Below are 23,550 nucleotides of genomic sequence, written 5' to 3' on the forward strand. Positions count from 1 at the left end.
TGAAAGTATGACCTACGTAGATGATCAATCTGTTTAGACTGTGGCGCTGATACGCGTCCACACCTTAGGCACCGATCGTTTTTATCGTCATAAAGAAATTGTCTCAGAAAATGCGTTTAAAATCCTACTTCAGACTGTTTGGAAAGAAAGAAATTGTCTGCCACAAAAAATACATTGTTCCAAGATGTGTCTTAAAACCCCCAAATATTTACGCTCATAGTTTTCTTTTAAAAAAGTTTCTGGTTTTGGAGCTGTGGCTGAAAAAATACCCAGTCTCCATACAGAATCCCAGGCGTGGACAAAATCAGGAATTCACCACGTAATCAAAACGCAATGATATCGCCAACAAAATGGATATTTCTTGAAATGCTCACTTTATCATTACTGTAAGTAATATTCCTAATCGGTGATCGAAGGTCTAGGGTTCGATCCCTGGCCGCGTCATACCAAAAGGCGTAAATAGATGGTACTTGTTGTTACCCTGTCTGGCGCTCGGTATTTGGGGGCTAAAACAAGGACTGGTCGGCTCCAAGTAAGTATACTGTGTCTGAATGGGGTATTCATGTTAAACTGCGGTATGGTATCTCAGTGGGCTAGTACTATAAATCGGCATCAGTCGGGACTAGTACAAGCAGCCACACACACACACGTCGCTACATGAGTGCAATCATCTTGGACGCGACCTTAAACCCCATTTCATCTCACCTCACCTTATCGCTGGATTTTTAAAAAAATCTGTTCACTTTATAAGCATTATTACACATACAGCTATCGTCGCATCTTCCCGAGGCAAGGGAGTTAACTGCCTGTAAAACTCCATTTTCGAACCCTGCCGAGCTAGGCTGTAATTTCTGGGCCTAATACGAGTTATGTCCCTTCCACTGACCAATGGAGATTTCACCTTGCATTTGCTTCAAACAAAAATTGCGGCTCCAAGTCTAGACGATTGTTGTTAGCTCAACGCCACTTCTTGCAAGAACATTCCTATCAGAATGTTTCTTTCACTCTCTATCTAATATGACAGGCGTTGTTTTGTATCAAATATTTCTTTCAATATTGCGTCAATGTTGTGTCAGTTCACCGGCGTTTATTCTTTAAACAAGGCAACTCGTCAAACTTAGTATGCACACCAATAATGTGCTGAAAGTGTATTTTGCTATTCAGATATTGTCCTACGTTTGTCCTAGAGTTATATACATCTGGGAAATCTAGTCAGTCATAATGTCAAAAGTCATTATGATGACATTCCCAAAGACATTAACCGAAATATAAACGACTACATTGAGGTTAGGGGCCAAATTTCAATACTCTTGTAATGGCCGCTTCCACACTGACTACAGTGATCATTCTAGACCATCTCGTGTAATTCCGGGACAAACCGAATTGCAGGTTACGGAAAGGGGCGAGTGGCGATGAATGGGCAGTGATTTTACCGAGAGGGTAACGAAGGCGTTACGCGCTGGGAAGGAGCTTGTGTACTCGTAGTCAAAGGGAAACCACTCTGCTCTCTATATGAATTAATTGCCCTTGACAGGAAAAGGTCACGGTCATTGTGATGGAATGCAAAAACACTGCTCGTGTTACAACAGAAATACACAAAAAAGGTATTTTGTTCCAGGTACTTTTTGTATGGAATGATTGTTAACCCCTCTTCTGTTGTCAACTCGTTGTGTTGTTAGATATTCGTCATAATCGTTGTTTGGACATGCAAGGTTTTGTTCCCAGAAATATATACAGTAGAACCAATAATATAGGGGTCAAACGATACAGCAAGGTCACTATACGATACGTATCACGATACGTATTAGGTCACGATACGATACGTATCGCGATACCCATATTTAGGTCAAATCGCGTGGAAACTCGATATTTCAGAGCAAGCTCAAAAGGTAACAGATGCAGCAGACACATGTTCGAAGCCGCTATGTTTGTGAGTGAACTTTAAAGCCTAACTTCAAAACATCTGCGATACTTAACTGGCAAAAAACACTGGGAGTTATTAAACGAGTGGTAAGTTTAGCAAGACAGTGCATCGTCTAAGCTGATTCCTTTGAGCGTCGTCAACTTGCGCCAAGCTACATTGTGATATTAGCCCTTTCGCCCCGACTGCCCGATTTATCGGGCAGGATAAACCGTGTCCCAGGACCCGGCTGCCCGAAAAATCGGGCAGCATAAGCCGTGTCCCAGAACCCGGCTGCCCGATAAATCGGGCGGCGCGAGCGTGTTTACAAAATCGCTCTTTCTACTTCCTTTCTCGTGTGTAATCTCGTTCTAAATATGGAAACGAGATTTACACGTGATTGACACGTCATTCTATGGAATTTCCCCGTCTTTTTGGCGCGAAAATCGCGGGTATGTCACCTGTTTTCGCGACAGGTATTTTTCTCGCTTGAATCGTAAATCAAGCGTAATGGCGGCCAACTACGATTCGGATAGCGATCAGATGATTAACAACGACTATATCGGGAATAATAATGTGTTTGAATTGAATAATTTACGCGAAGGGGAGAGGGAATTTCGCGAATATTTTCGTGAAGATTTTGACGGTTTCGACGAGGTGTCCCCCCCGCCAACTTTCGAGAATGGGAGTGGCAGAGGGACCACAATAGTGGAGACATGAGGGATTTTGAAGAGGCGACCGGACTCAAGAATATATATTGACACGGTGAGTGAAGAGTCGTGCTATTGATTTTTTCCAACTGTTTTACAATGATTATGTGTTTGAACAGATTATCAGTGCGACGAATGAGAATCCAGCTACCGACACGTGATTGAGCGATCACAACAACAACAAAGGTGAGTGGCATGACGTATCTGTTTCTTTCTTTTTTAAATTTATTTTTCTGATCGCAATCCGAATTGTAGTTTGCCGGTTTGTCGTATGTCCTTATATTTAGCTCAATTTGAATAAAATTAATTTCCATATTCATGTTTGTTTTCTTGTTTTTTACATCTTAATTTAAATTTGAGTAACTGTAATGATTATTTATTTATTAATTGATTTAATAAAGTACTGATTTAATTTATTATGCAATTGTAAATAGCAGTGTATTGTAAATATGTTATCACAACTTGTATATTTGCAGAACTTGAATTTACGATCTTTCCGTCCTTTTACAATCTTTCCCTCTTCAGATCAATCTGTGTTATCTTCCCTGTGATGTCATTCTTATAGTAGCTGTGGTTCAATGTTCAGATAATGTGATAAATAACTTTTTAAAAACTTAAATACTTAATTTTTGTTTCAAATCCTGAAAAAGAACAAAATAAATCAAATATTTGTGTTTTTACCTGTGTTAACGAGTTTACCTGCGTTAACAAGTTTACCTGTGTTAACGAGTTTACCTAAGAGGCTGTAAGTGTATCATAAGTAATATGTGACATCAGTATAGAAAACAAAGTCAGTACCAAGAGTTGTAAACTTGTTTATTTGTTTACAGATTTGCATGAAGAGAATTTACCTGTAACACCTGGGATTACCTGTGCCGTCCAAGATGACGAGACCACTGTGTTATGTTTACCTTGTATCTGTGATTTATTTTTGTGATTTGTAATACAATTTGAGCCAAAATTCATTGTCTGTTTTCATTTTTTCAGTGTTTTCAAGTTTTATTTCACTTGTAAACACCTGTAATTAGAAAATAACAAAGGTTAGAGACAATAACAACAAAGAATATTAAAGTATACTTAATCCTCTTTACAATGGTGTATGATAAATGTATATTAAAAGCAAGTTTCTGGTAGAAAAAGTGCATCAAAATTGATAGGGTGATTTTCCAATAATACTGCCAGGGAGGCCAGTGTACAGGCCTTGTCAGTGTCAGGGACTGCAGGGTCTCAAGGGACATAACTCTGGGGCAGCCAGTGATGAAAGAGTTAGAGACGGGGCCCAGCTTAGTGTGTCTTGTATCGATATAAACTGGTTCCACTGTTGGTACGCGACGCAAGTTTAGTTTTGGTAGACAGGACCCCAGTCTAGTATCAACACAGAATATAACGTTTCATGTATCGTATCGTCGCATGATAACTAACGGTGCACCATGTATTCAAGGTATAACAGATTTCCCAGTCGTGATCAATCTTGTCATTCCGGTAAAGGATATCATTTGTGACAATTATTCCAGCACAAGAAGGTTACGGAAAGGGGCAGTTTACGGAAAGCAGCAAGAAGCGGCGATCGCTGATGGATCTCCATGGAGACCATTGCCACTTCCGTTATTCACAAACGACGCCATTTTGGTTGTTGCTGCTGCACTTTGTTTCCACGTCTGTGTTTACATTTTGCTCTTTATCCCGCACGTATCGCACGTTCTTCACGATGTATGCCACTGTTGCTTTGGTTTATCATCAAGGTATCTAAAAGTGTTCTCAGTGTTAACCTATGTTTGTTTTTTATCTTGATTTCAAAGCTTACATATTGACATACTCATTAGCAGATGGGACATTTCATGTACGTCGTCGGTCCCTCGTATATGTTTATGTACTTTGTGTTTTACAGTTGATCTTTTGTGAAGTGAATTTGTATGGCGGTTATTAAAATAATCACTGTCAAAGTATCATGATATATGATCAAAGTAACAATAGATCTATGTTTCCCCTTTCCTTCCCATGGCAATGGGATCCACAATGTGAAACATGATTTGTGTAGGTTTTCATATGTGTTATCAAGGGGAGGGACTTGTGAAGTATAGGTCTCTCTTGTCCCAAAATGTCCAGTGACCATTTTACCTAAACCAAACTTCCTGGCACAGAACCCTGCAACGTTGGCATAATTTGCTTAATCTCCTTAAAAAACACACAGGAATCATGTTTCAATAACCAAAGTCTATGTTATAGTCTACACAATGAGGATGGATGATGTTGTTTTATTATTTTTTTTATTCCATTATAGCTCAGGATGATCTTCACAGGTTTAGGAACTACCAGGCCCCCGTCTCCCAAAAGACTCTTCCTGTCCCTGATCCTGTAGGTCATCGTTAGGTTCAAGTTGTTTGAATGTGTCCTATTAGAAAAAAAAATCTAAACTTACTTCCGTTTCCCTATACATGACCTTTTCACAAACAACTGGTATCACCACTATTTGTTAGTGATTGAAAAACACATGCTCATGACCAGGGCTCGATTTAACAAAAAAGGGCACAAGTGCCACCTGATATTGAAGAATGCAGTCTATATTTTTATCTATACTTGCACCCAGTGCATGTCAAAATTTTACAACTTTGTTACTGACTTACTAAAAAGGCTTTCTACACTTACATCTTTGAAATCAATACACTTTTTGTACCATACTACATCACATTCCCAGTGTTTTGAGTAATTTGACATTGTCCTTTGTGCTTTTCGTCATGAATCTTATCAGGTCAGTCTTATGGTTAAAAACAAGAATGCAAACGAATATGTGGGATGTATAAATGATTCCATTCAAAGTGATCTTGTCAGTGAATAGGTTCTGTTAGGAGTGCAATCGGTTTAGTCTAGTGGAAAATGGTAGGGGGGTCAACTTGCACCAGGTGCAAACTATATCAAGTTCCTAAATCGTGCCCTGACTCTCATGATACTGTCGCAATCGTACAAATACAGATTTTCTGTGATTATAGAAATGTTTTTGTCGCATTTCTCTGTGTTAGTCGGTAGGCGGTATATCCTCACTTGCTATTTGTTTAAATATCCAGATAAAGTAGGTGCAAAATGGTCGACCTTTTCATGTTTGTTTCATACAAGCTAAACTGTGGATTGATACTTATTTCAATTATTTAAGGACATCTATTTCCTCTCTATAAGCGCACCAGTGTCTTCACCATCACCGTCAACCCCCTCTCATCCCAGCCCGACCCCCAGACCTCCCTCCCCGCCCCCAGAGTCCGCCCTCAAGTTGTGGAGATAGAACTTGGTGAAGAATCCAAACAGCCCCAGTCGTGCTCGGCCGTCCTTGTGTCCTGTGTGAAATACATGTTCCAGAGTTTCTTCACGGAGAGATAGACTTTGGAGTTGTTTGCTGTGCCAATGTTGTGTGAACTACTAGTTTTAGGACCTTTCGGATGAACCATTTTGACTATTTTGGACTATTTTGATAACATACACTTTGTTTCATACATGAATCAAAATTTATATAATATTCTGCTTAAAATGTATGTGATAAACGCTGTTGCTTGAAGAACGTGTCTTGTACATTCATGTTTTCTGCATTCCTTGTTATGAAAACTGAAAGCGAGAGATGGCTTCATAGGCGGCCCATGCCAAATTGTTGCTTCAACTAACCTATCGTTATTTTAAGAGTTGGTCAAAATGGGGATTGGGTAGATGAAATGTTGCTTGATTTTTAAGGATTTGTTCACTATGTCAGCACAGAAAAATCAAAACATCAAAACCTCGAAGGAGGTCGAGCTCCGCCCAAGACTCCACGCCAAGCAGTCGCTGCAGCCAAGCAGTCGTTATTTAAGAGATCATTACAATGAGGATCGGATGGTTACACGGTCGGAACAACTAATTAAAATAACTCATTTTTCCCATGCTGCAATTATCTCTTACAGAGCCCGAGGTTGAAATGTGAACGTTGAACTCCCATGTATCATGCCTGTTGGTAAACACAAATCTTGCTGAATGAATCTGAACAGCTGTAATGGATGGAAAATATCAGTTAAAAATGGATAAAAGCTTAAATAATTATGTTTTGTTACCTCACCAAAATATTCCAAGATCGTAAAGATCCAAGTATACAAGTTACAGTTATCACAAGTCGCATGTGATTTCTCGTCCCTATAAAATATTACAGTTTACAAATTTTTTGATCTGGGGGGGTCCAAGGTCATTCCGACCGTCACAGTCAATGTCTACAGGGATCGTTCTAGAATCGATCCTATATGATTATTAAGTATTCCAATGCGTTAATTACTTATATCGCATTTCGACAGCTCTAGGAGATGTGGCGTCCTCGGCATTCATTCGTCCACTTTCAAGTTTCAAAGTTTATTGTACAATTTCATTATTTTAACAGTTCAGATATATCAAACGTTGGAGGGATACAGACAAGTACCGGATTCCAGAGCCACGATGTGACAGACAATGACGAGCGACTGATGTTTCCAGTACAGTTGACAGCCGGTATCATGTCCGGCGATCTCGGGACACTGTACAAGATTTTTCAGTTCAGTGATTAATTAATAAACTCGTTATTGAACCTTACCTCCTTGTTGTGTGATCCTTCTGTGTTTCGACAGTTTCGACGTTCGCTACTTTTAGATCTTTGTGATGTATTTTCGCGAAACCTCGTTTCCAAGCTCTGGTATTTATTTTGTCACACTTTATAAACTAGTAGCAGCACCCATTCATTTTCGTTGTTAATCCACTAGAAAATATCGACCAGTCTAAAAGCTAAACACGGGATATTCCCAACGACAGTTACGGCTTTACGACTGAATCAGTCAAGAACGTGTATCTGTCAATTCAATGCAGGGAAACAATACAAAGAGGTCTCTATATACACACCCAGCTTCAATGAGATGAACATTTGAACGAAAGAGACTTTGCATTGTCCGTGGGAAGTAGTGCCATACAATCTAGGCCATCTGTTAGATAGTCCAGTATGTTCTTTTGTTAAGTTTTCACATTTCGAATCGAGAACTTTGTCAAACTATTTTTGAAAGTGTAGTCGTCTGTTTGAAACTAGTGGCGTATAGCTAGAGAAAGCTGCTTTCTGAATGGCTTATGTCGACTTGTTAGTCCTTTCATTGGTCAAAGTTCGCGAAAGGTCGTTCTGTTATGACCCGCAATAGGATGTCCCCAGACCTTTGTTTACAGTAGCGAGAACTAAGATCTGATTTTAATGAGATTGGGTTGTGGTGTTGACAAACCTGGAAATATAATCAGGTCGCATCTGGGATTGGAGCCCACGATGTTGGGTTTCTGGTATGCATTTCTCTACAGTGAACTGCGGCGCCTTAGACAACTGGGTCACCTGTGTCTCCCTTCTCGTGAAGAAAGAGCTGAAATGTTTTTCTTTAACATTGCTGAAGTTGAAGAGGTTGACGATTTCATAGACATAGACATAGATGTATTTCAGTAATGTAAGGCCACTGGCCCATTCTACATTTCAATAAGTTGGAGGTTTTTTTTCCAAGCATGCTGGTAAAATATATTTCAAAAGTTCAGGAATACTGTTCACATTAATACGGTATTATTATTAATAATACATCAAGATGACAACTTATTACAATATTAATTTAACAAAGATAATTGACAATTTTCCATTGAAATATCATCAATACACATTCTACCATGTTGATAGTTCTAAGGAAAATTGGAATCTCAGAAAGTTTAAATTCAATACATAATATACATTGTAACTATTCTTACCACATGCAGATACGTGTAGGATATGTGTTTCTTTCCTCATAAATATATTCCAAGTAATGTTCTTACACATATATCAGACAATAGTGATTAGACGTCAACATGATTACACGTAAAATTAGTTAGCAGAAATTCTGCAATGTAATCGCACAAGGCCTTAGTATGGAAGGGTATTAGTGCCACAGTCTAAACAAAAATATCATCTACGTAGATGATACTGATGATGATACTGCTTTCATCTAGGTATCAATATTTTCTCGACTAATCGACGCTAGTTCTGGGTCAGTTATATATAACCACTGGCTTAATTAATAAATAATAAATATTTAATTAATAATGACCCATTTGTTTCACCCGTCTTTACTTAGGTATTATCTACACATTGTATAAAGTAAACTTTATTTCAATATGTCGAAGTTACTGGAGAATAACACACGCCACACTCTTTTACAACCGTAATAAAGAGAGGAGAGCACAAAATGTTCTCCAAACTACAAACAAATAAACAGCTATAGGCCACTATTCAAAATTTAAGCGAAATTATATATTAACCATAACATGGTTAAAACTGGGGGAATATTTTAATCCTCGTGATTTCTCCATGACGGAAATTAGGGTTAAGAGGTAAACCGTGAAATGAAGGGGTTAGACTCACTCAAACTATAAACCTATATCAAACCAATACTCGTCATTATCCTTTAAAGCACCGAAGGTACAATTCTGCAGTTTGTGTTTTTTCTTAAACGGTAATAGTTTGACACGTTGAAAACAACAACCAACATGCTTCCAAACATTCAAATAAATTAACTATATTTAAGTAATCACCTTAATTTAAAATATATATGTTTGTATCTAACTGGTATTGCAACTTCACCAGGCAATATCACTATCTGAGAAACGATACGTTCGATTATAACATCCCATACGGGGATGAAAGTATGACCTACGTAGATGATCAATCTGTTTAGACTGTGGCGCTGATACGCGTCCACACCTTAGGCACCGATCGTTTTTATCGTCATAAAGAAATTGTCTCAGAAAATGCGTTTAAAATCCTACTTCAGACTGTTTGGAAAGAAAGAAATTGTCTGCCACAAAAAATACATTGTTCCAAGATGTGTTTTAAAACCCCAAAATATTTACGCTCATAGTTTTCTTTTAAAAAGGTTTTGGTTTTGGAGCTGTAGCTGAAAAAATACCCAGTCTCCATACAGAATCCCAGGCGTGGACAAAATCAGGAATTCACCACGTGATCAAAACTCAATGATATCGCCAATAAAATGGATATTTCTTGAAATGCTCACTTTATCATTACTGTAAGTAATATTCCTAATCGGTGATCGAAGGTCTAGGGTTCGATCCCTGGCCGCGTCATACCAAAAGGCGTTAATAGATGGTACTTGTTGTTACCCTGTCTGGCGCTCGGTATTTGGGGGCTAAAACAAGGACTGGTCGGCTCCAAGTAAGTATACTGTGTCTGAATGGGGTATTCATGTTAAACTGCGGTATGGTATCTCAGTGGGCTAGTACTATAAAGGCATCAGTCAGGACTAGTACAAGCAGCCACACACACACACGTCGCTACATGAGTGCAATCATCTTGGACGCGACCTTTAACCCCATTACATCTCACCTCACCTTATCGCTGGCTTTTTAAAAAAATCTGTTCAATTTATAAGCATTATTACACATACAGCTATCGTCGCATCTTCCCGAGGCAAGGGAGTTAACTGCCTGTAAAACTCCATTTTCGAACCCTGCCGAGCTAGGCTGTAATTTCTGGGCCTAATACGAGTTATGTCCCTTCCATTGACCAATGCAGATTCCACCTTGCATTTGCTTCAAACAAAATTGCGGCTCCCAGTCTAGACGATTGTTGTTAGCTTAACGCCACTTCTTGCAAGAACATTCCTATCAGAATGTATCTTTCACTCTCTATCTAATATGACAGTCGTTGTTTTGTATCAAATATTTCTTTCAATATTGCGTCAATGTTGTGTCAGTTCACCGGCGTTTATTCTTTAAACAAGGCAACTCGTCAAACTTAGTATGCACATCAATGTGCTGAAAGTGTATTTTGCTATTCAGATATTGTCCTACGTTTGTCCTAGAGTTAAATTCATCTGGGAAATCTAGTCAGTCAAAATGTCAAAATTCACCATGGTGGCATTCCCAAAGACGTTAACCAAAATATAAACGACTACATTTGAGGTTAGGGGCCAAATTTCAATACTCTTGTAATGGCCGCTTCCACACTGACTACAGTGATCATTCTAGACCATCTCGTGTAATTCCGGGACAAACCGAATTGCAGGTTACGGAAAGGGGCGAGTGGCGATGAATGGGCAGTGATTTTACCGAGAGGGTAACGAAGGCGTTTCGCGCTGGGAAGGAGCTTGTGTACTCGTAGTCAAAGGGAAACCACTCTGCTCTCTATATGAATTAATTGCCCTTGACAGGAAAAGGTCACGGTCATTGTGATGGAATGCAAAAACACTGCTCGTGTTACAACAGAAATACACAAAAAAGGTATTTTGTTCCAGGTACATTTTGTATGGAATGATTGTTAACCCCTCATCTGTTGTCAACTCGTTGTGTTGTTAGACATTAGTCATAATCGTTGTTTGGACATGCAAGGTTTTGTTCCCAGAAATATATACAGTAGAACCAATAATATAGGGGTCAAACGATACAGCAAGGTCACTATACGATACGTATCACGATACGTATTAGGTCACCATACGATACGTATCGCGATACCCATATTTAGGTCACATCGCGTGGAAACTCGATATTTCAGAGCAAGCTCAAAAGGTAACAGTTGCAGCAGACACATGTTCGAAGCCGCTATGTTTGTGAGTGAACTTTAAAGCCTAACTTCAAAACATCTGCGATACTTAACTGGCAAAAAACAGTGGGAGTTATTAAACGAGCGGTAAGTTTAGCAAGACAGTGCATCGTCTAAGCTGATTCCTTTGAGCGTCGTCAACTTGCGCCAAGCTACATTGTGATATTAGAGACGGGGCCCAGCTTAGTGTGTCTTGTATCGATATAAACTGGTTCCACTGTTGGTACGCGACGCAAGTTTAGTTTTGGTAGACAGGACCCCAGTCTAGTATCGACACAGAATATAACGTTTAGTGTATCGTATCGTCGCATGAAAACTAACGGTGCACCATGTATTCAAGGTATAACAGATTTCCCAGTCGTGATCAATCTTGTCATTCCAGTAAAGGATATGGAGACCATTGCCACTTCCGTTATTCACAAACGACGCCATTTTGGTTGTTGCTGCTTCACTTTGTTTCCACGTCTGTGTTTACATTTTGCTCTTTATCCCGCACGTATCGCACGTTCTTCACGATGTATGCCACTGTTGCTTTGGTTTATCATCAAGGTATCTAATAGTGTTTTCAGTGTTTACCTATGTTTGCTTTTTATCTTGATTTCAAAGCTTACATATTGATACCTTTTGACCGATTGTATTCCCAACTTGAATCTGTCCTAAACATTTGGTAAGAATAAAAGTGAAAAAAAATGACAGACAAACTCATTAGCAGATGGGACATTTCATGTACTTCGCCGGTCCCTCGTATATGTTTATGTACTTTGTGTTTTACAGTTGATCTTTTGTGAAGTGAATTTGTATGGCGGTTATTAAAATATCACTGTCAAAGTATCATGATATATGATCAAAGTAACAATAGATCTATGTTTCCCCTTTCCTTCCCATGGCAATGGGATCCACAAAGTGAATCATGATTTGTGTATGTTTTCATATGTGGTGTCAAGGGGAGGGACTTGTGAAGTATAGGTCTCTCTTGTCCCAAAATGTCCAGTGACCATTTTACCTAAACCAAACTTCCTGGCACAGAACACTGCAACGTTGGCATAATTTGCTTAATCTCCTTAAAAAACACACAGGAATCATGTTTCAATAACCAAAGTCTATATTATAGTCTACACAATGAGGATGGATGATGATGTTTTATTATTTTATTTTTTCCATTATAGCTCAGGATGATCTTCACAGGTTTAGGAACTACCAGGCCCCCGTCTCCCAAAAGACTCTTCCTGTCCCTGATCCTGTAGGTCATCGTTAGGTTCAAGTTGTTTGAATGTGTCCTATTAGAAAAAAAAGTCTGAAATTACTTCCGTTTCCCTATACATGACCTTTTCACAAACAACTGGTATCACCACTATTTGTAAGTGATTGAAAAACACATGCTCATGACCAGGGCTCGATTTAACAAAAAATGGGCACAAATGCCACCTGATATTGAAAAATGCAGCCTATTTTTTATCTATACTTGCACCCAGTGCATGTCAAAATTTTACAACTTTGTTACTGACTAACTAAAAAGGCTTTCTACACTTACATCTTTGAAATCAATAAACTTTTTGTACCATACTACATCACATTCCCAGTGTTTTGAGTAATTTGACATTGTCCTTTTGGCATTTCGTCATGAACCTTATCAGGTCAGTCTTATGATAAATGACAAGAATACAAACAAATATGTGGGATGTATAAGTGATTCCATTCAAAGTGATCTTGTCAGTGAATAGGTTCTGTTAGGAGTGCAATCGGTTTAGTCTAGTGGAAAATGGTAGGGGGGTCAACTTGCATCAGGTGCAAACTATATCAAGTTCCTAAATCGTGCCCTGACTCTCATGATACTGTCGCAATCATACAAATACAGATTTTCTGTGATTATAGAAATGTTTTTGTCGCATTTCTCTGTGTTAGTCGGTAGGCGGTATATCTTCACTTGCTATTTGTTTAAATATCCAGATAAAGTAGGTGCAAAATGGTCGACCTTTTCATGTTTGTTTCATACACGCTAAACTGTGGATTGATACTGATTTCAATTATTTAAGGACATCTATTTCCTCTCTATAAGCGCACCAGTGTCTTCACCATCACCGTCAACCCCCTCTCATCCCAGCCCGACCCCCAGACCTCCCTCCCCGCCCCCAGAGCCCGCCCTCAAGTTGTGGAGATAGATCTTGGTGAAGAATCCAAGCAGCCCCAGTCGTGCTCGGCCGTCCTTGTGTCCTGTGTGAAATACATGTTCCAGAGTTTCTTCACGGAGAGATAGACTTTGGACTTGTTTTCTGTGCCAATGTTGTGTGAACTACTAGTTTTAGGACCTTTCGGATGAACCATTTGGACTATTTTGGACTATTTTTGATAACATACACTTTGTTTCATACATGAATTAAAATTTATATAATATTCTGCTTAAAATGTATGTGATAAACGCTGTTGCTTGAAGAACGTGTCTTGTACATTCATGTTTTCTGCATTCCTTGTTATGAAAACCGAAAGCGAGAGATGGCTTCATAGGCGGCCCATGCCAAATTGTCGCTTCAACTAACCTATCGTTATTTTAAGAGTTGGTCAAAATGGGGATTGGGTAGATGAAATGTTGCTTGATTTTTAAGGATTTGTTCACTATGTCAGCGCAGAAAAATCAAAACATCAAAACCTCGAAGGAGGTCGAGCTCCCGCCCAAAGACTCCACGCCAAGCAGTCGCTGCAGCCAAGCAGTCGTTATTTAAGAGATCATTACAATGAGGATCGGAAGGTTACACGGTCGGAACAACTAACTAATTAAAATAACTCGTTTTCAATGCTGCAATTATCTCTTACAGAGCCTGAGGTTGAAATGTGAACGTTAGACTCCCATGTATCATGCCTGTTGGTAAACAAAAATCTTGCTGTCAGAATCTGAACAGCTATTATTGATGGAAAATATCAGTTAAAAAATGGATAAAAGATTAATTAATTATGTTTTGTTACCTCACCAAAATATTCCAAGATCGTAATGATTCAAGTATACAAGTTACAGTTACCACAAGTCGCATGTGATTTCTCGTCCCTATAAAATATTAGTTTACGAAATTTTTTATCCGGGGGGTCCAAGGTTATTCCGACCGTCACAGTCAAGGGCTTTTACCTACCAATGTCTACAGGGATCGTTCTAGAATCGATCCTATATGATTATTAGGTATTTCCATGCTTTAATTACTTATATCGCAGGCTCTAGGAGATGTGGCGTTCTCGGCATTCATTCTGGGTCACGCGACTTCCGGGATGTATTCATTACATTACATGGATCTAGTTCAAGTTTCAAAGTTTATTGTACAATTTCATTATTTTAACAGTTCAGATGTATCAATCGTGGGAGGGATACAGACAAAAACCGGATTCCAGAGCCACGATGTGACAGACAATGACGAGCGACTGATGTTTCCAGTACAGTTGACAGCCGGTATCATGTCTGGCGATCTCGGGACATTGTACAATATTTTTCAGTTCAGTGATTAATTAATAAACTCGTTATTGAACCTTACCTCATTGTTGTGTGATCCTTCTGTGTTTCGACAGTTTCGACGTTCGCTACTTTTAGATCTTTGTGATGTATTTTCGCGAAACTTCGTCTCCAAGCTCTGGTATTTATTTTGTCACACTTTATAAACTAGTAGCAGCAATCTTTTATTTTCGTAGTTAATCCACTAGAAAATATCGACCAGTCTAAAAGCTAAACACGGGATATTCCCAACGACATTTACGGGCTTTACGATTGAATCAGTCAAGGACGTGTATCTATCAATTCAATGCAGGGAAACAATACAAAGAGGTCTCTATATACACACCCAGCTTCAATGAGATGAACATTTGAACGGAAGAGACTTTGCATTGTCCGTGGGAAGTAGTGCCATATAATCTAGGCCATCTGTTAGACAGTCCAGTATGTTCTTTTGTTAAGTTTTCACATTTCGAATCGAGAACTTTGTCAAACTATTTTTGAAAGTGTAGTCGTCCGTTTGAAACTAGTGGCGTATAGCTCGAGAAAGCTGCTTTCTGAATGGCTTATGTCGACTTGTTAGTCCTTTCATTGGTCAAAGTTCGCGAAAGGTCGTTCTGTTATGACCCGCAATAGTATGTCCCCAGACCTTTGTGTACAGTAGCGAGAATTAAGATCTGATTTTAATGAGATTTCGGTGTGGTGCTGACGAACCTGGAAATATAATCAGGACGAATCTGGGATTGGAGCCCACGATGTTGGGTTTCTGGTATACATTTCTCTACAGTGAACTGCGGAGCCTTAGACAACTGGGTCACCTGTGTCTCCCTTCTTGTGAAGAAAGAGCTGAAATGTTCTTATGGAAATTGGAATCTCAGAAAGTTTGAATTCAATACATAATATAACTATTCTTACCACATGCAGATACGTGTAGGATATGTGTTTCTTTCCTCATAAATATATTCCAAGTAATGTTCTTACACTTAATCAGACAATAGTGATTATACGTCAACATGATTACACGTAAAATTAGTTAGCAGAAATTCTGCAACGTAATCGCACAAGGCCTTAGTATGGAAGGGTATTAGTGCCACAGTCTAAACAAAAATAACATCTACGTAGATGATACTGATGATGATACTGCTTTCATCTAGGTATCAATATTTTCTCGACTAATCGACGCGGTCAGTTATATATAACCACTGGCTTAATTAATAAATAATAAATATTTAATTAATAATGACCCATTTATTTCACCCGTCTTTACTGAGGTATTATCAACTCATTGTATGAAGTAAATCTTTATTTCAATATGTCGAAGTTACTGGAGAATAACACACGCCACACTCTTTTACAACCGTAATAAAGAGAGGAGAGCACAAAATGTTCTCCAAACTACAAACAAATAAACAGCTATAGGCCACTATTCAAAATTTAAGCGAAATTATATATCAACCATAACATGGTTAAACCTGGGGGAATATTTTGATCCTCGTGATTTCTCCATGATGGAAATTAGGGTTAAGAGGTAAACCGTGAAATGAAGGGGTTAGACTCACTCAAACAATAAACTTATATCAAACCAATACTCGTCATTATCCTTTAAAGCACCGAAGGTACAATTCTGCAGTTTGTGTTTTTTTCTTTTAGTGGTAATAGTTTGACACGTTGAAAACAACAACCAACATGCTTCCAAACATTTAAATAAATTAACTATATTTTAGTAATCACCTTAATTTATAATATATATGTTTGTATCTAACTGGTATTGCAACTTCACCAGGCAATATCACTGTCTGAGAAACGATACGTTCGATTATAATATCACATACGGGGATGAAAGTATGACCTAAGTAGATGATCAATCTTTTTAGACTGTGGCGCTGATACGCGTCCATGACTTAGGCACCGATTGTTTTTATCGTCATAAAGAAATTGTCTCAGAAAATGCGTTTAAAATCCTATTTCAGACTGTTTGGAAAGAAAGAAATTGTCTGCCACAAAAAATACATTGTTCCAAGATGTGTTTTAAAACCCCAAAATATTTACGCTCATAGTTTTCTTTTAAAAAGGTTTTGGTTTTGCAGCTGTAGCTGAAAAAAAACACAGTCTCCATACAAAATCCCAGGCGTGGACAAAATCAGGAATTCACCACGTGATCAAAACTCAATGATATCGCCAACAAAATGGATATTTCTTGAAAAGCTCACTTTGTCATTACTGTAAGTAATATTCCTTATCGGTGAGCGAAGGTCCAGGGTTCGATCCCTGGCCGCGTCATACCAAAAGGCGTTAAAAGATGGTACTTGTTGTTACCCTGTCTGGCGCTCGGTATTGAGGGGCTAAAACAAGGACTTGTCGGCTCCAAGTCAGTATACTGTGTCTGAATGGGGTATTCATGTTAAACTGCGGTATGGTTTCTCAGTGGGCTAGTACTATAAATCGGCATCAGTCAGGACTAGAACAAGCAGCCACACACACACACGTCGCTACATGAGTGCAATCATCTTGGACCCGACCTTAAACCCCATTTCATCTCACCTCACCTTATCGCTGGCTTTTTAAAAAAATCTGTTCACTTTATAAGCATTATTACACATACAGCTATCGTCGCATCTTCCCGAGGCAAGGGAGTTAACTGCCTGTAAAACTCCATTTTCGAACCCTGCCGAGCTAGGCTGTAATTTCTGGGCCTAATACGAGTTATGTCCCTTCCATTGACCAATGCAGATTCCACCTTGCATTTGCTTCAAACAAAATTGCGGCTCCCAGTCTAGACGATTGTTGTCAGCTTAACGCCACTTCTTGCAAGAACATTCCTATCAGAATGTATCTTTCACTCTCTATCTAATATGACAGTCGTTGTTTTGTATCAAATATTTCTTTCAATATTGCGTCAATGTTGTGTCAGTTCACCGGCGTTTATTCTTTAAACAAGGCAACTCGTCAAACTTAGTATGCACACCAATAATGTGCTGAAAGTGTATTTTGCTATTCAGATATTGTCCTACGTTTGTCCTAGAGTTATATTCATCTGGGAAATCTAGTCAGTCATAATGTCAAAAGTCATTATGATGGCATTCCCAAAGACATTAACCAAAATATAAACGACTTCATTTGAGGTTAGGGGCCAAATTTCAATACTCTTGTAATTGCCGCTTCCACACTGACTACAGTGATCATTCTAGACCATCTCGTGTAATTCCGGGACAAACCGAATTGCAGGTTACGGAAAGGGGCGAGTGGCGATGAATGGGCAGTGATTTTACCGAGAGGGTAACGAAAGCGTTTCGCGCTGGGAAGGAGCTTGTGTACTCGTAGTCAAAGGGAAACCACTCTGCTCTCTATATGAATTAATTGCCCTTGACAGGAATAGGTCACGGTCATTGTGATGGAATGCAAAAACACTGCTCGTGTTACAACAGAAATACACAAAAAAGGTATTTTGTTCCAGGTACATTTTGTATGGAATGATTGTTAACCCCTCATCTGTTGTCAACTCGTTGTGTTGTTAGACATTAGTCATAATCGTTGTTTGTATCGCGATACCCATATTTAGGTCAAATCGCGTGGAAACTCGATATTTCAGAGCAAGCTCAAAAGGTAACAGTTGCAGCAGACACATGTTCGAAGCCGCTATGTTTGTGAGTGAACTTTAAAGCCTAACTTCAAAACATCTGCGATACTTAACTGGCAAAAAACAGTGGGAGTTATTAAACGAGCGGTAAGTTTAGCAAGACAGTGCATCGTCTAAGCTGATTCCTTTGAGCGTCGTCAACTTGCGCCAAGCTACATTGTGATATTAGAGACGGGGCCCAGCTTAGTGTGTCTTGTATCGATATAAACTGGTTCCACTGTTGGTACGCGACGCAAGTTTAGTTTTGGTAGACAGGACCCCAGTCTAGTATCGACACAGAATATAACGTTTAGTGTATCGTATCGTCGCATGAAAACTAACGGTGCACCATGTATTCAAGGTATAACAGATTTCCCAGTCGTGATCAATCTTGTCATTCCGGTAAAGGATATCATTTGTGACAATTATTCCAGCACAAGAAGGTTACGGAAAGGGTCAGTTTACGGAAACCAGCGAGAAGCGGCGATCGCTGATGGATCTCCATGGAGACCATTGCTACTTCCGTTATTCACAAACGACGCCATTTTGGTTGTTGCTGCTGCACTTTGTTTCCACGTCTGTGTTTACATTTTGCTCTTTATCCCGCACGTATCGCACGTTCTTCACGATGTATGCCACTGTTGCTTTGGTTTATCATCAAGGTATCTAATAGTGTTCTCAGTGTTAACCTATGTTTGCTTTTAATCTTGATTTCAAAGCTTACATATTTATACCTTTTGACCGATTGTATTCCCAACTTAAATCTGTCCTAAACATTTGGTAAGAATAAAAGTGAAAGAAAATGACAGACATACTCATTAGCAGATGGGACATTTCATGTACTTCGCCGATCCCTCGTATATGTTTATGTACTTTGTGTTTTACAGTTGATCTTTTGTGAAGTGAATTTGTATGGCGGTTATTAAAATATCACTGTCAAAGTATCATGATATATGATCAAAGTAACAATAGATCTATGTTTCCCCTTTCCTTCCCATGGCAATGGGATCCACAAAGTGAATCATGATTTGTGTATGTTTTCATATGTGGTGTCAAGGGGAGGGACTTGTGAAGTATAGGTCTCTCTTGTCCCAAAATGTCCAGTGACCATTTTACCTAAACCAAACTTCCTGGCACAGAACCCTGCAACGTTGGCATAATTTGCTTAATCTCCTTAAAAAACACACAGGAATCATGTTTCAATAACCAAAGTCTATGTTATAGTCTACACAATGAGGATGGATGATGTTGTTTTATTATTTTATTTATTCCATTATAGCTCAGGATGATCTTCACAGGTTTAGGAACTACCAGGCCCCCGTCTCCCAAAAGACTCTTCCTGTCCCTGATCCTGTAGGTCATCGTTAGGTTCAAGTTGTTTGAATGTGTCCTATTAGAAAAAAAAGTCTGAAATTACTTCCGTTTCCCTATACATGACCTTTTCACAAACAACTGGTATACCACTATTTGTAAGTGATTGAAAAACACATGCTCATGACCAGGGCTCGATTTAACAAAGAATGGGCACAAATGCCACCTGATATTGAAAAATGCAGCCTATTTTTTATCTATACTTGCACCCAGTGCATGTCAAAATTTTACAACTTTGTTACTGACTTACTAAAAAGGCTTTCTAACTTTTTGTACCATACTACATCACATTCCCAGTGTTTTGAGTAATTTGACATTGTCCTTTTGGCATTTCGTCATGAACCTTATCAGGTCAGTCTTATGATAAATGACAAGAATACAAACAAATATGTGGGATGTATAAGTGATTCCATTCAAAGTGATCTTGTCAGTGAATAGGTTCTGTTAGGAGTGCAATCGGTTTAGTCTAGTGGAAAATGGTAGGGGGGTCAACTTGCACCAGGTGCAAACTATATCAAGTTCCTAAATCGTGCCCTGACTCTCATGATACTGTCGCAATCATACAAATACAGATTTTCTGTGATTATAGAAATATTTTTGTTGCATTTCTCTGTGTTAGTCGGTAGGCGGTATATCTTCACTTGCTATTTGTTTAAATATCCAGATAAAGTAGGTGCAAAATGGTCGACCTTTTCATGTTTGTTTCATACACGCTAAACTGTGGATTGATACTGATTTCAATTATTTAAGGACATCTATTTCCTCTCTATAAGTGCACCAGTGTCTTCACCATCACCGTCAACCCCCTCTCATCCCAGCCCGACCCCCAGACCTCCCTCCCCGCCCCCAGAGCCCGCCCTCAAGTTGTGGAGATAGATCTTGGTGAAGAATCCAAGCAGCCCCAGTCGTGCTCGGCCGTCCTTGTGTCCTGTGTGAAATACATGTTCCAGAGTTTCTTCACGGAGAGATAGACTTTGGAATTGTTTGCTATGCCAATGTTGTGTGAACTACTAGTTTTAGGACCTTTCGGATGAACCATTTGGACTATTTTGGACTATTTTTGATAAAATACACTTTGTTTCATACATGAATTAAAATCTATATAATATTCTGCTTAAAATGTATGTGATAAACGCTGTTGCTTGAAGAACGTGTCTTGTACATTCATGTTTTCTGCATTCCTTGTTATGAAAACTGAAAGCGAGAGATGGCTTCATAGGCGGCCCATGCCAAATTGTCGCTTCAACTAACCTATCGTTATTTTAAGAGTTGGTCAAAATGGGGATTGGGTAGATGAAATGTTGCTTGATTTTTAAGGATTTGTTCACTATGTCAGCGCAGAAAAATCAAAACATCAAAACCTCGAAGGAGGTCGAGCTCCCGCCCAAAGACTCCACGCCAAGCAGTCGCTGCAGCCAAGCAGTCGTTATTTAAGAGATCATTACAATGAGGATCGGAAGGTTACACGGTCGGAACAACTAACTAATTAAAATAACTCGTTTTCAATGCTGCAATTATCTCTTACAGAGCCCGAGGTTGAAATGTGAACGTTGAACTCCCATGTATCATGCCTGTTGGTGAACAAAAATCTTGCTGTCAGAATCTGAACAGCTATTATTGATGGAAAATATCAGTTAAAAAATGGATAAAAGCTTAATTAATTATGTTTTGTTACCTCACCAAAATATTCCAAGATCGTAATGATTCAAGTATACAAGTTACAGTTACCACAAGTCGCATGTGATTTCTCGTCCCTATAAAATATTACAGTTTACAAATTTTTTTATCCGGGGGGTCCAAGGTTATTCCGACCGTCACAGTCAAGGGCTTTTACCTACCAATGTCTACAGGGATCGTTCTAGAAACGATCCTATATGATTATTAAGTATTTCCATGCTTTAATTACTTATATCGCAGGCTCTAGGAGATGTGGCGTTCTCGGCATTCATTCTGGGTCACGCGACTTCCGGGATGTATTCATTACATTACATGGATCTAGTTCAAGTTTCAAAGTTTATTGTACAATTTCATTATTTTAACAGTTCAGATGTATCAATCGTGGGAGGGATACAGACAAAAACCGGATTCCAAAGCCACGATGTGACAGACAATGACGAGCGACTGATGTTTCCAGTACAGTTGACAGCCGGTATCATGTCTGGCGATCTCGGGACATTGTACAATATTTTTCAGTTCAGTGATTAATTAATTAACTCGTTATTGAACCTTACCTCATTGTTGTGTGATCCTTCTGTGTTTCGACAGTTTCGACGTTCGCTACTTTTAGATCTTTGTGATGTATTTTCGCGAAACCTCGTCTCCAAGCTCTGGTATTTATTTTGTCACACTTTATAAACTAGTAGCGGCAATCTTTTATTTTCGTAGTTAATCCACTAGAAAATATCGACCAGTCTAAAAGCTAAACACGGGATATTCCCAACGACATTTACGGGCTTTACGATTGAATCAGTCAAGGACGTGTATCTATCAATTCAATGCAGGGAAACAATACAAAGAGGTCTCTATATACACACCCAGCTTCAATGAGATGAACATTTGAACGGAAGAGACTTTGCATTGTCCGTGGGAAGTAGTGCCATATAATCTAGGCCATCTGTTAGACAGTCCAGTATGTTCTTTTGTTAAGTTTTCACATTTCGAATCGAGAACTTTGTCAAACTATTTTTGAAAGTGTAGTCGTCCGTTTGAAACTAGTGGCGTATAGCTCGAGAAAGCTGCTTTCTGAATGGCTTATGTCGACTTGTTAGTCCTTTCATTGGTCAAAGTTCGCGAAAGGTCGTTCTGTTATGACCCGCAATAGGATGTCCCCAGACCTTTGTTTACAGTAGCGAGAATTAAGATCTGATTTTAATGAGATTTCGGTGTGGTGCTGACGAACCTGGAAATATAATCAGGACGAATCTGGGATTGGAGCCCACGATGTTGGGTTTCTGGTATGCATTTCTCTACAGTGAACTGCGGCGCCTTAGACAACTGGGTCACATGTGTCTCCCTTCTGGTGAAGAAAGAGCTGAAATGTTCTTATGGAAATTGGAATCTCAGAAAGTTTGAATTCAATACATAATATAACTATTCTTACCACATGCAGATACGTGTAGGATATGTGTTTCTTTCCTCATAAATATATTCCAAGTAATGTTCTTACACTTAATCAGACAATAGTGATTAGACGTCAACATGATTACACGTAAAACTAGATAGCAGAAATTCTGCAATATAATCGCACAAGGCCTCAGTATGGAAGGGTATTAGTGCCACAGTCTAAACAAAAATAACATCTACGTAGATGATACTGATGATGATACTGCTTTCATCTAGGTATCAATATTTTCTCGACTAATCGACGCGGTCAGTTATATATAACCACTGGCTTAATTAATAAATAATAAATATTTAATTAATAATGACCCATTTATTTCACCCGTCTTTACTGAGGTATTATCAACTCATTGTATGAAGTAAATCTTTATTTCAATAATAATAGAAATAAAGAGAGGAGAGCACAAAATGTTCTCCAAACTACAAACAAATAAACAGCTATAGGCTACTATTCAAAATTTAAGCGAAATTATATATCAACCATAACATGGTTAAACCTGGGGGAATATTTTGATCCTCGTGATTTCTCCATGACGGAAATTAGGGTTAAGAGGTAAACCGTGAAATGAAGGGGTGAGACTCACTCAAACTATAAACCTATATCAAACCAATACTCGTCATTATCCTTTAAAGCACCGAAGGTACAATTCTGCAGTTTGTGTTTTTTTCTTTTAGCGGTAATAGTTTGACACGTTGAAAACAACAACCAACATGCTTCCAAACATTTAAATAAATTAACTATATTTAAGTAATCACCTTAATTTATAATATATATGTTTG

General features: G+C 38.8%; 1 protein-coding gene across 2 annotated transcripts; it reads left to right on the plus strand.

Annotated features, from left to right (window-relative positions):
• Nucleotides 1–3,974: 3,974 nt before the first annotated feature.
• Nucleotides 3,975–7,182, plus strand: LOC124136405. 2 transcript variants are annotated; one of them, XM_046502336.2, is made up of 3 exons: nucleotides 3,978–4,352; nucleotides 4,892–4,965; nucleotides 6,995–7,182. In XM_046502336.2, the coding sequence occupies exons 1-3, from the start codon at nucleotides 4,194–4,196 to the stop codon at nucleotides 7,155–7,157; spliced, it is 396 nt and encodes a 131-aa protein (XP_046358292.2). In that variant the 5' UTR covers nucleotides 3,978–4,193; the 3' UTR covers nucleotides 7,158–7,182. The 2 variants fall into 2 exon arrangements, 1 of the variants encoding a protein (XP_046358292.2); XR_006861352.2 differs by lacking the exon at nucleotides 4,892–4,965 and having other exon boundaries at nucleotides 3,975–4,352.
• Nucleotides 7,183–23,550: the final 16,368 nt, after the last annotated feature.

This window comes from Haliotis rufescens, unplaced genomic scaffold (assembly GCF_023055435.1).
Source record: "Haliotis rufescens isolate VD_foot unplaced genomic scaffold, xgHalRufe1.0.p SCAF_22, whole genome shotgun sequence".
Lineage (NCBI taxonomy): Eukaryota > Metazoa > Mollusca > Gastropoda > Lepetellida > Haliotidae > Haliotis > Haliotis rufescens.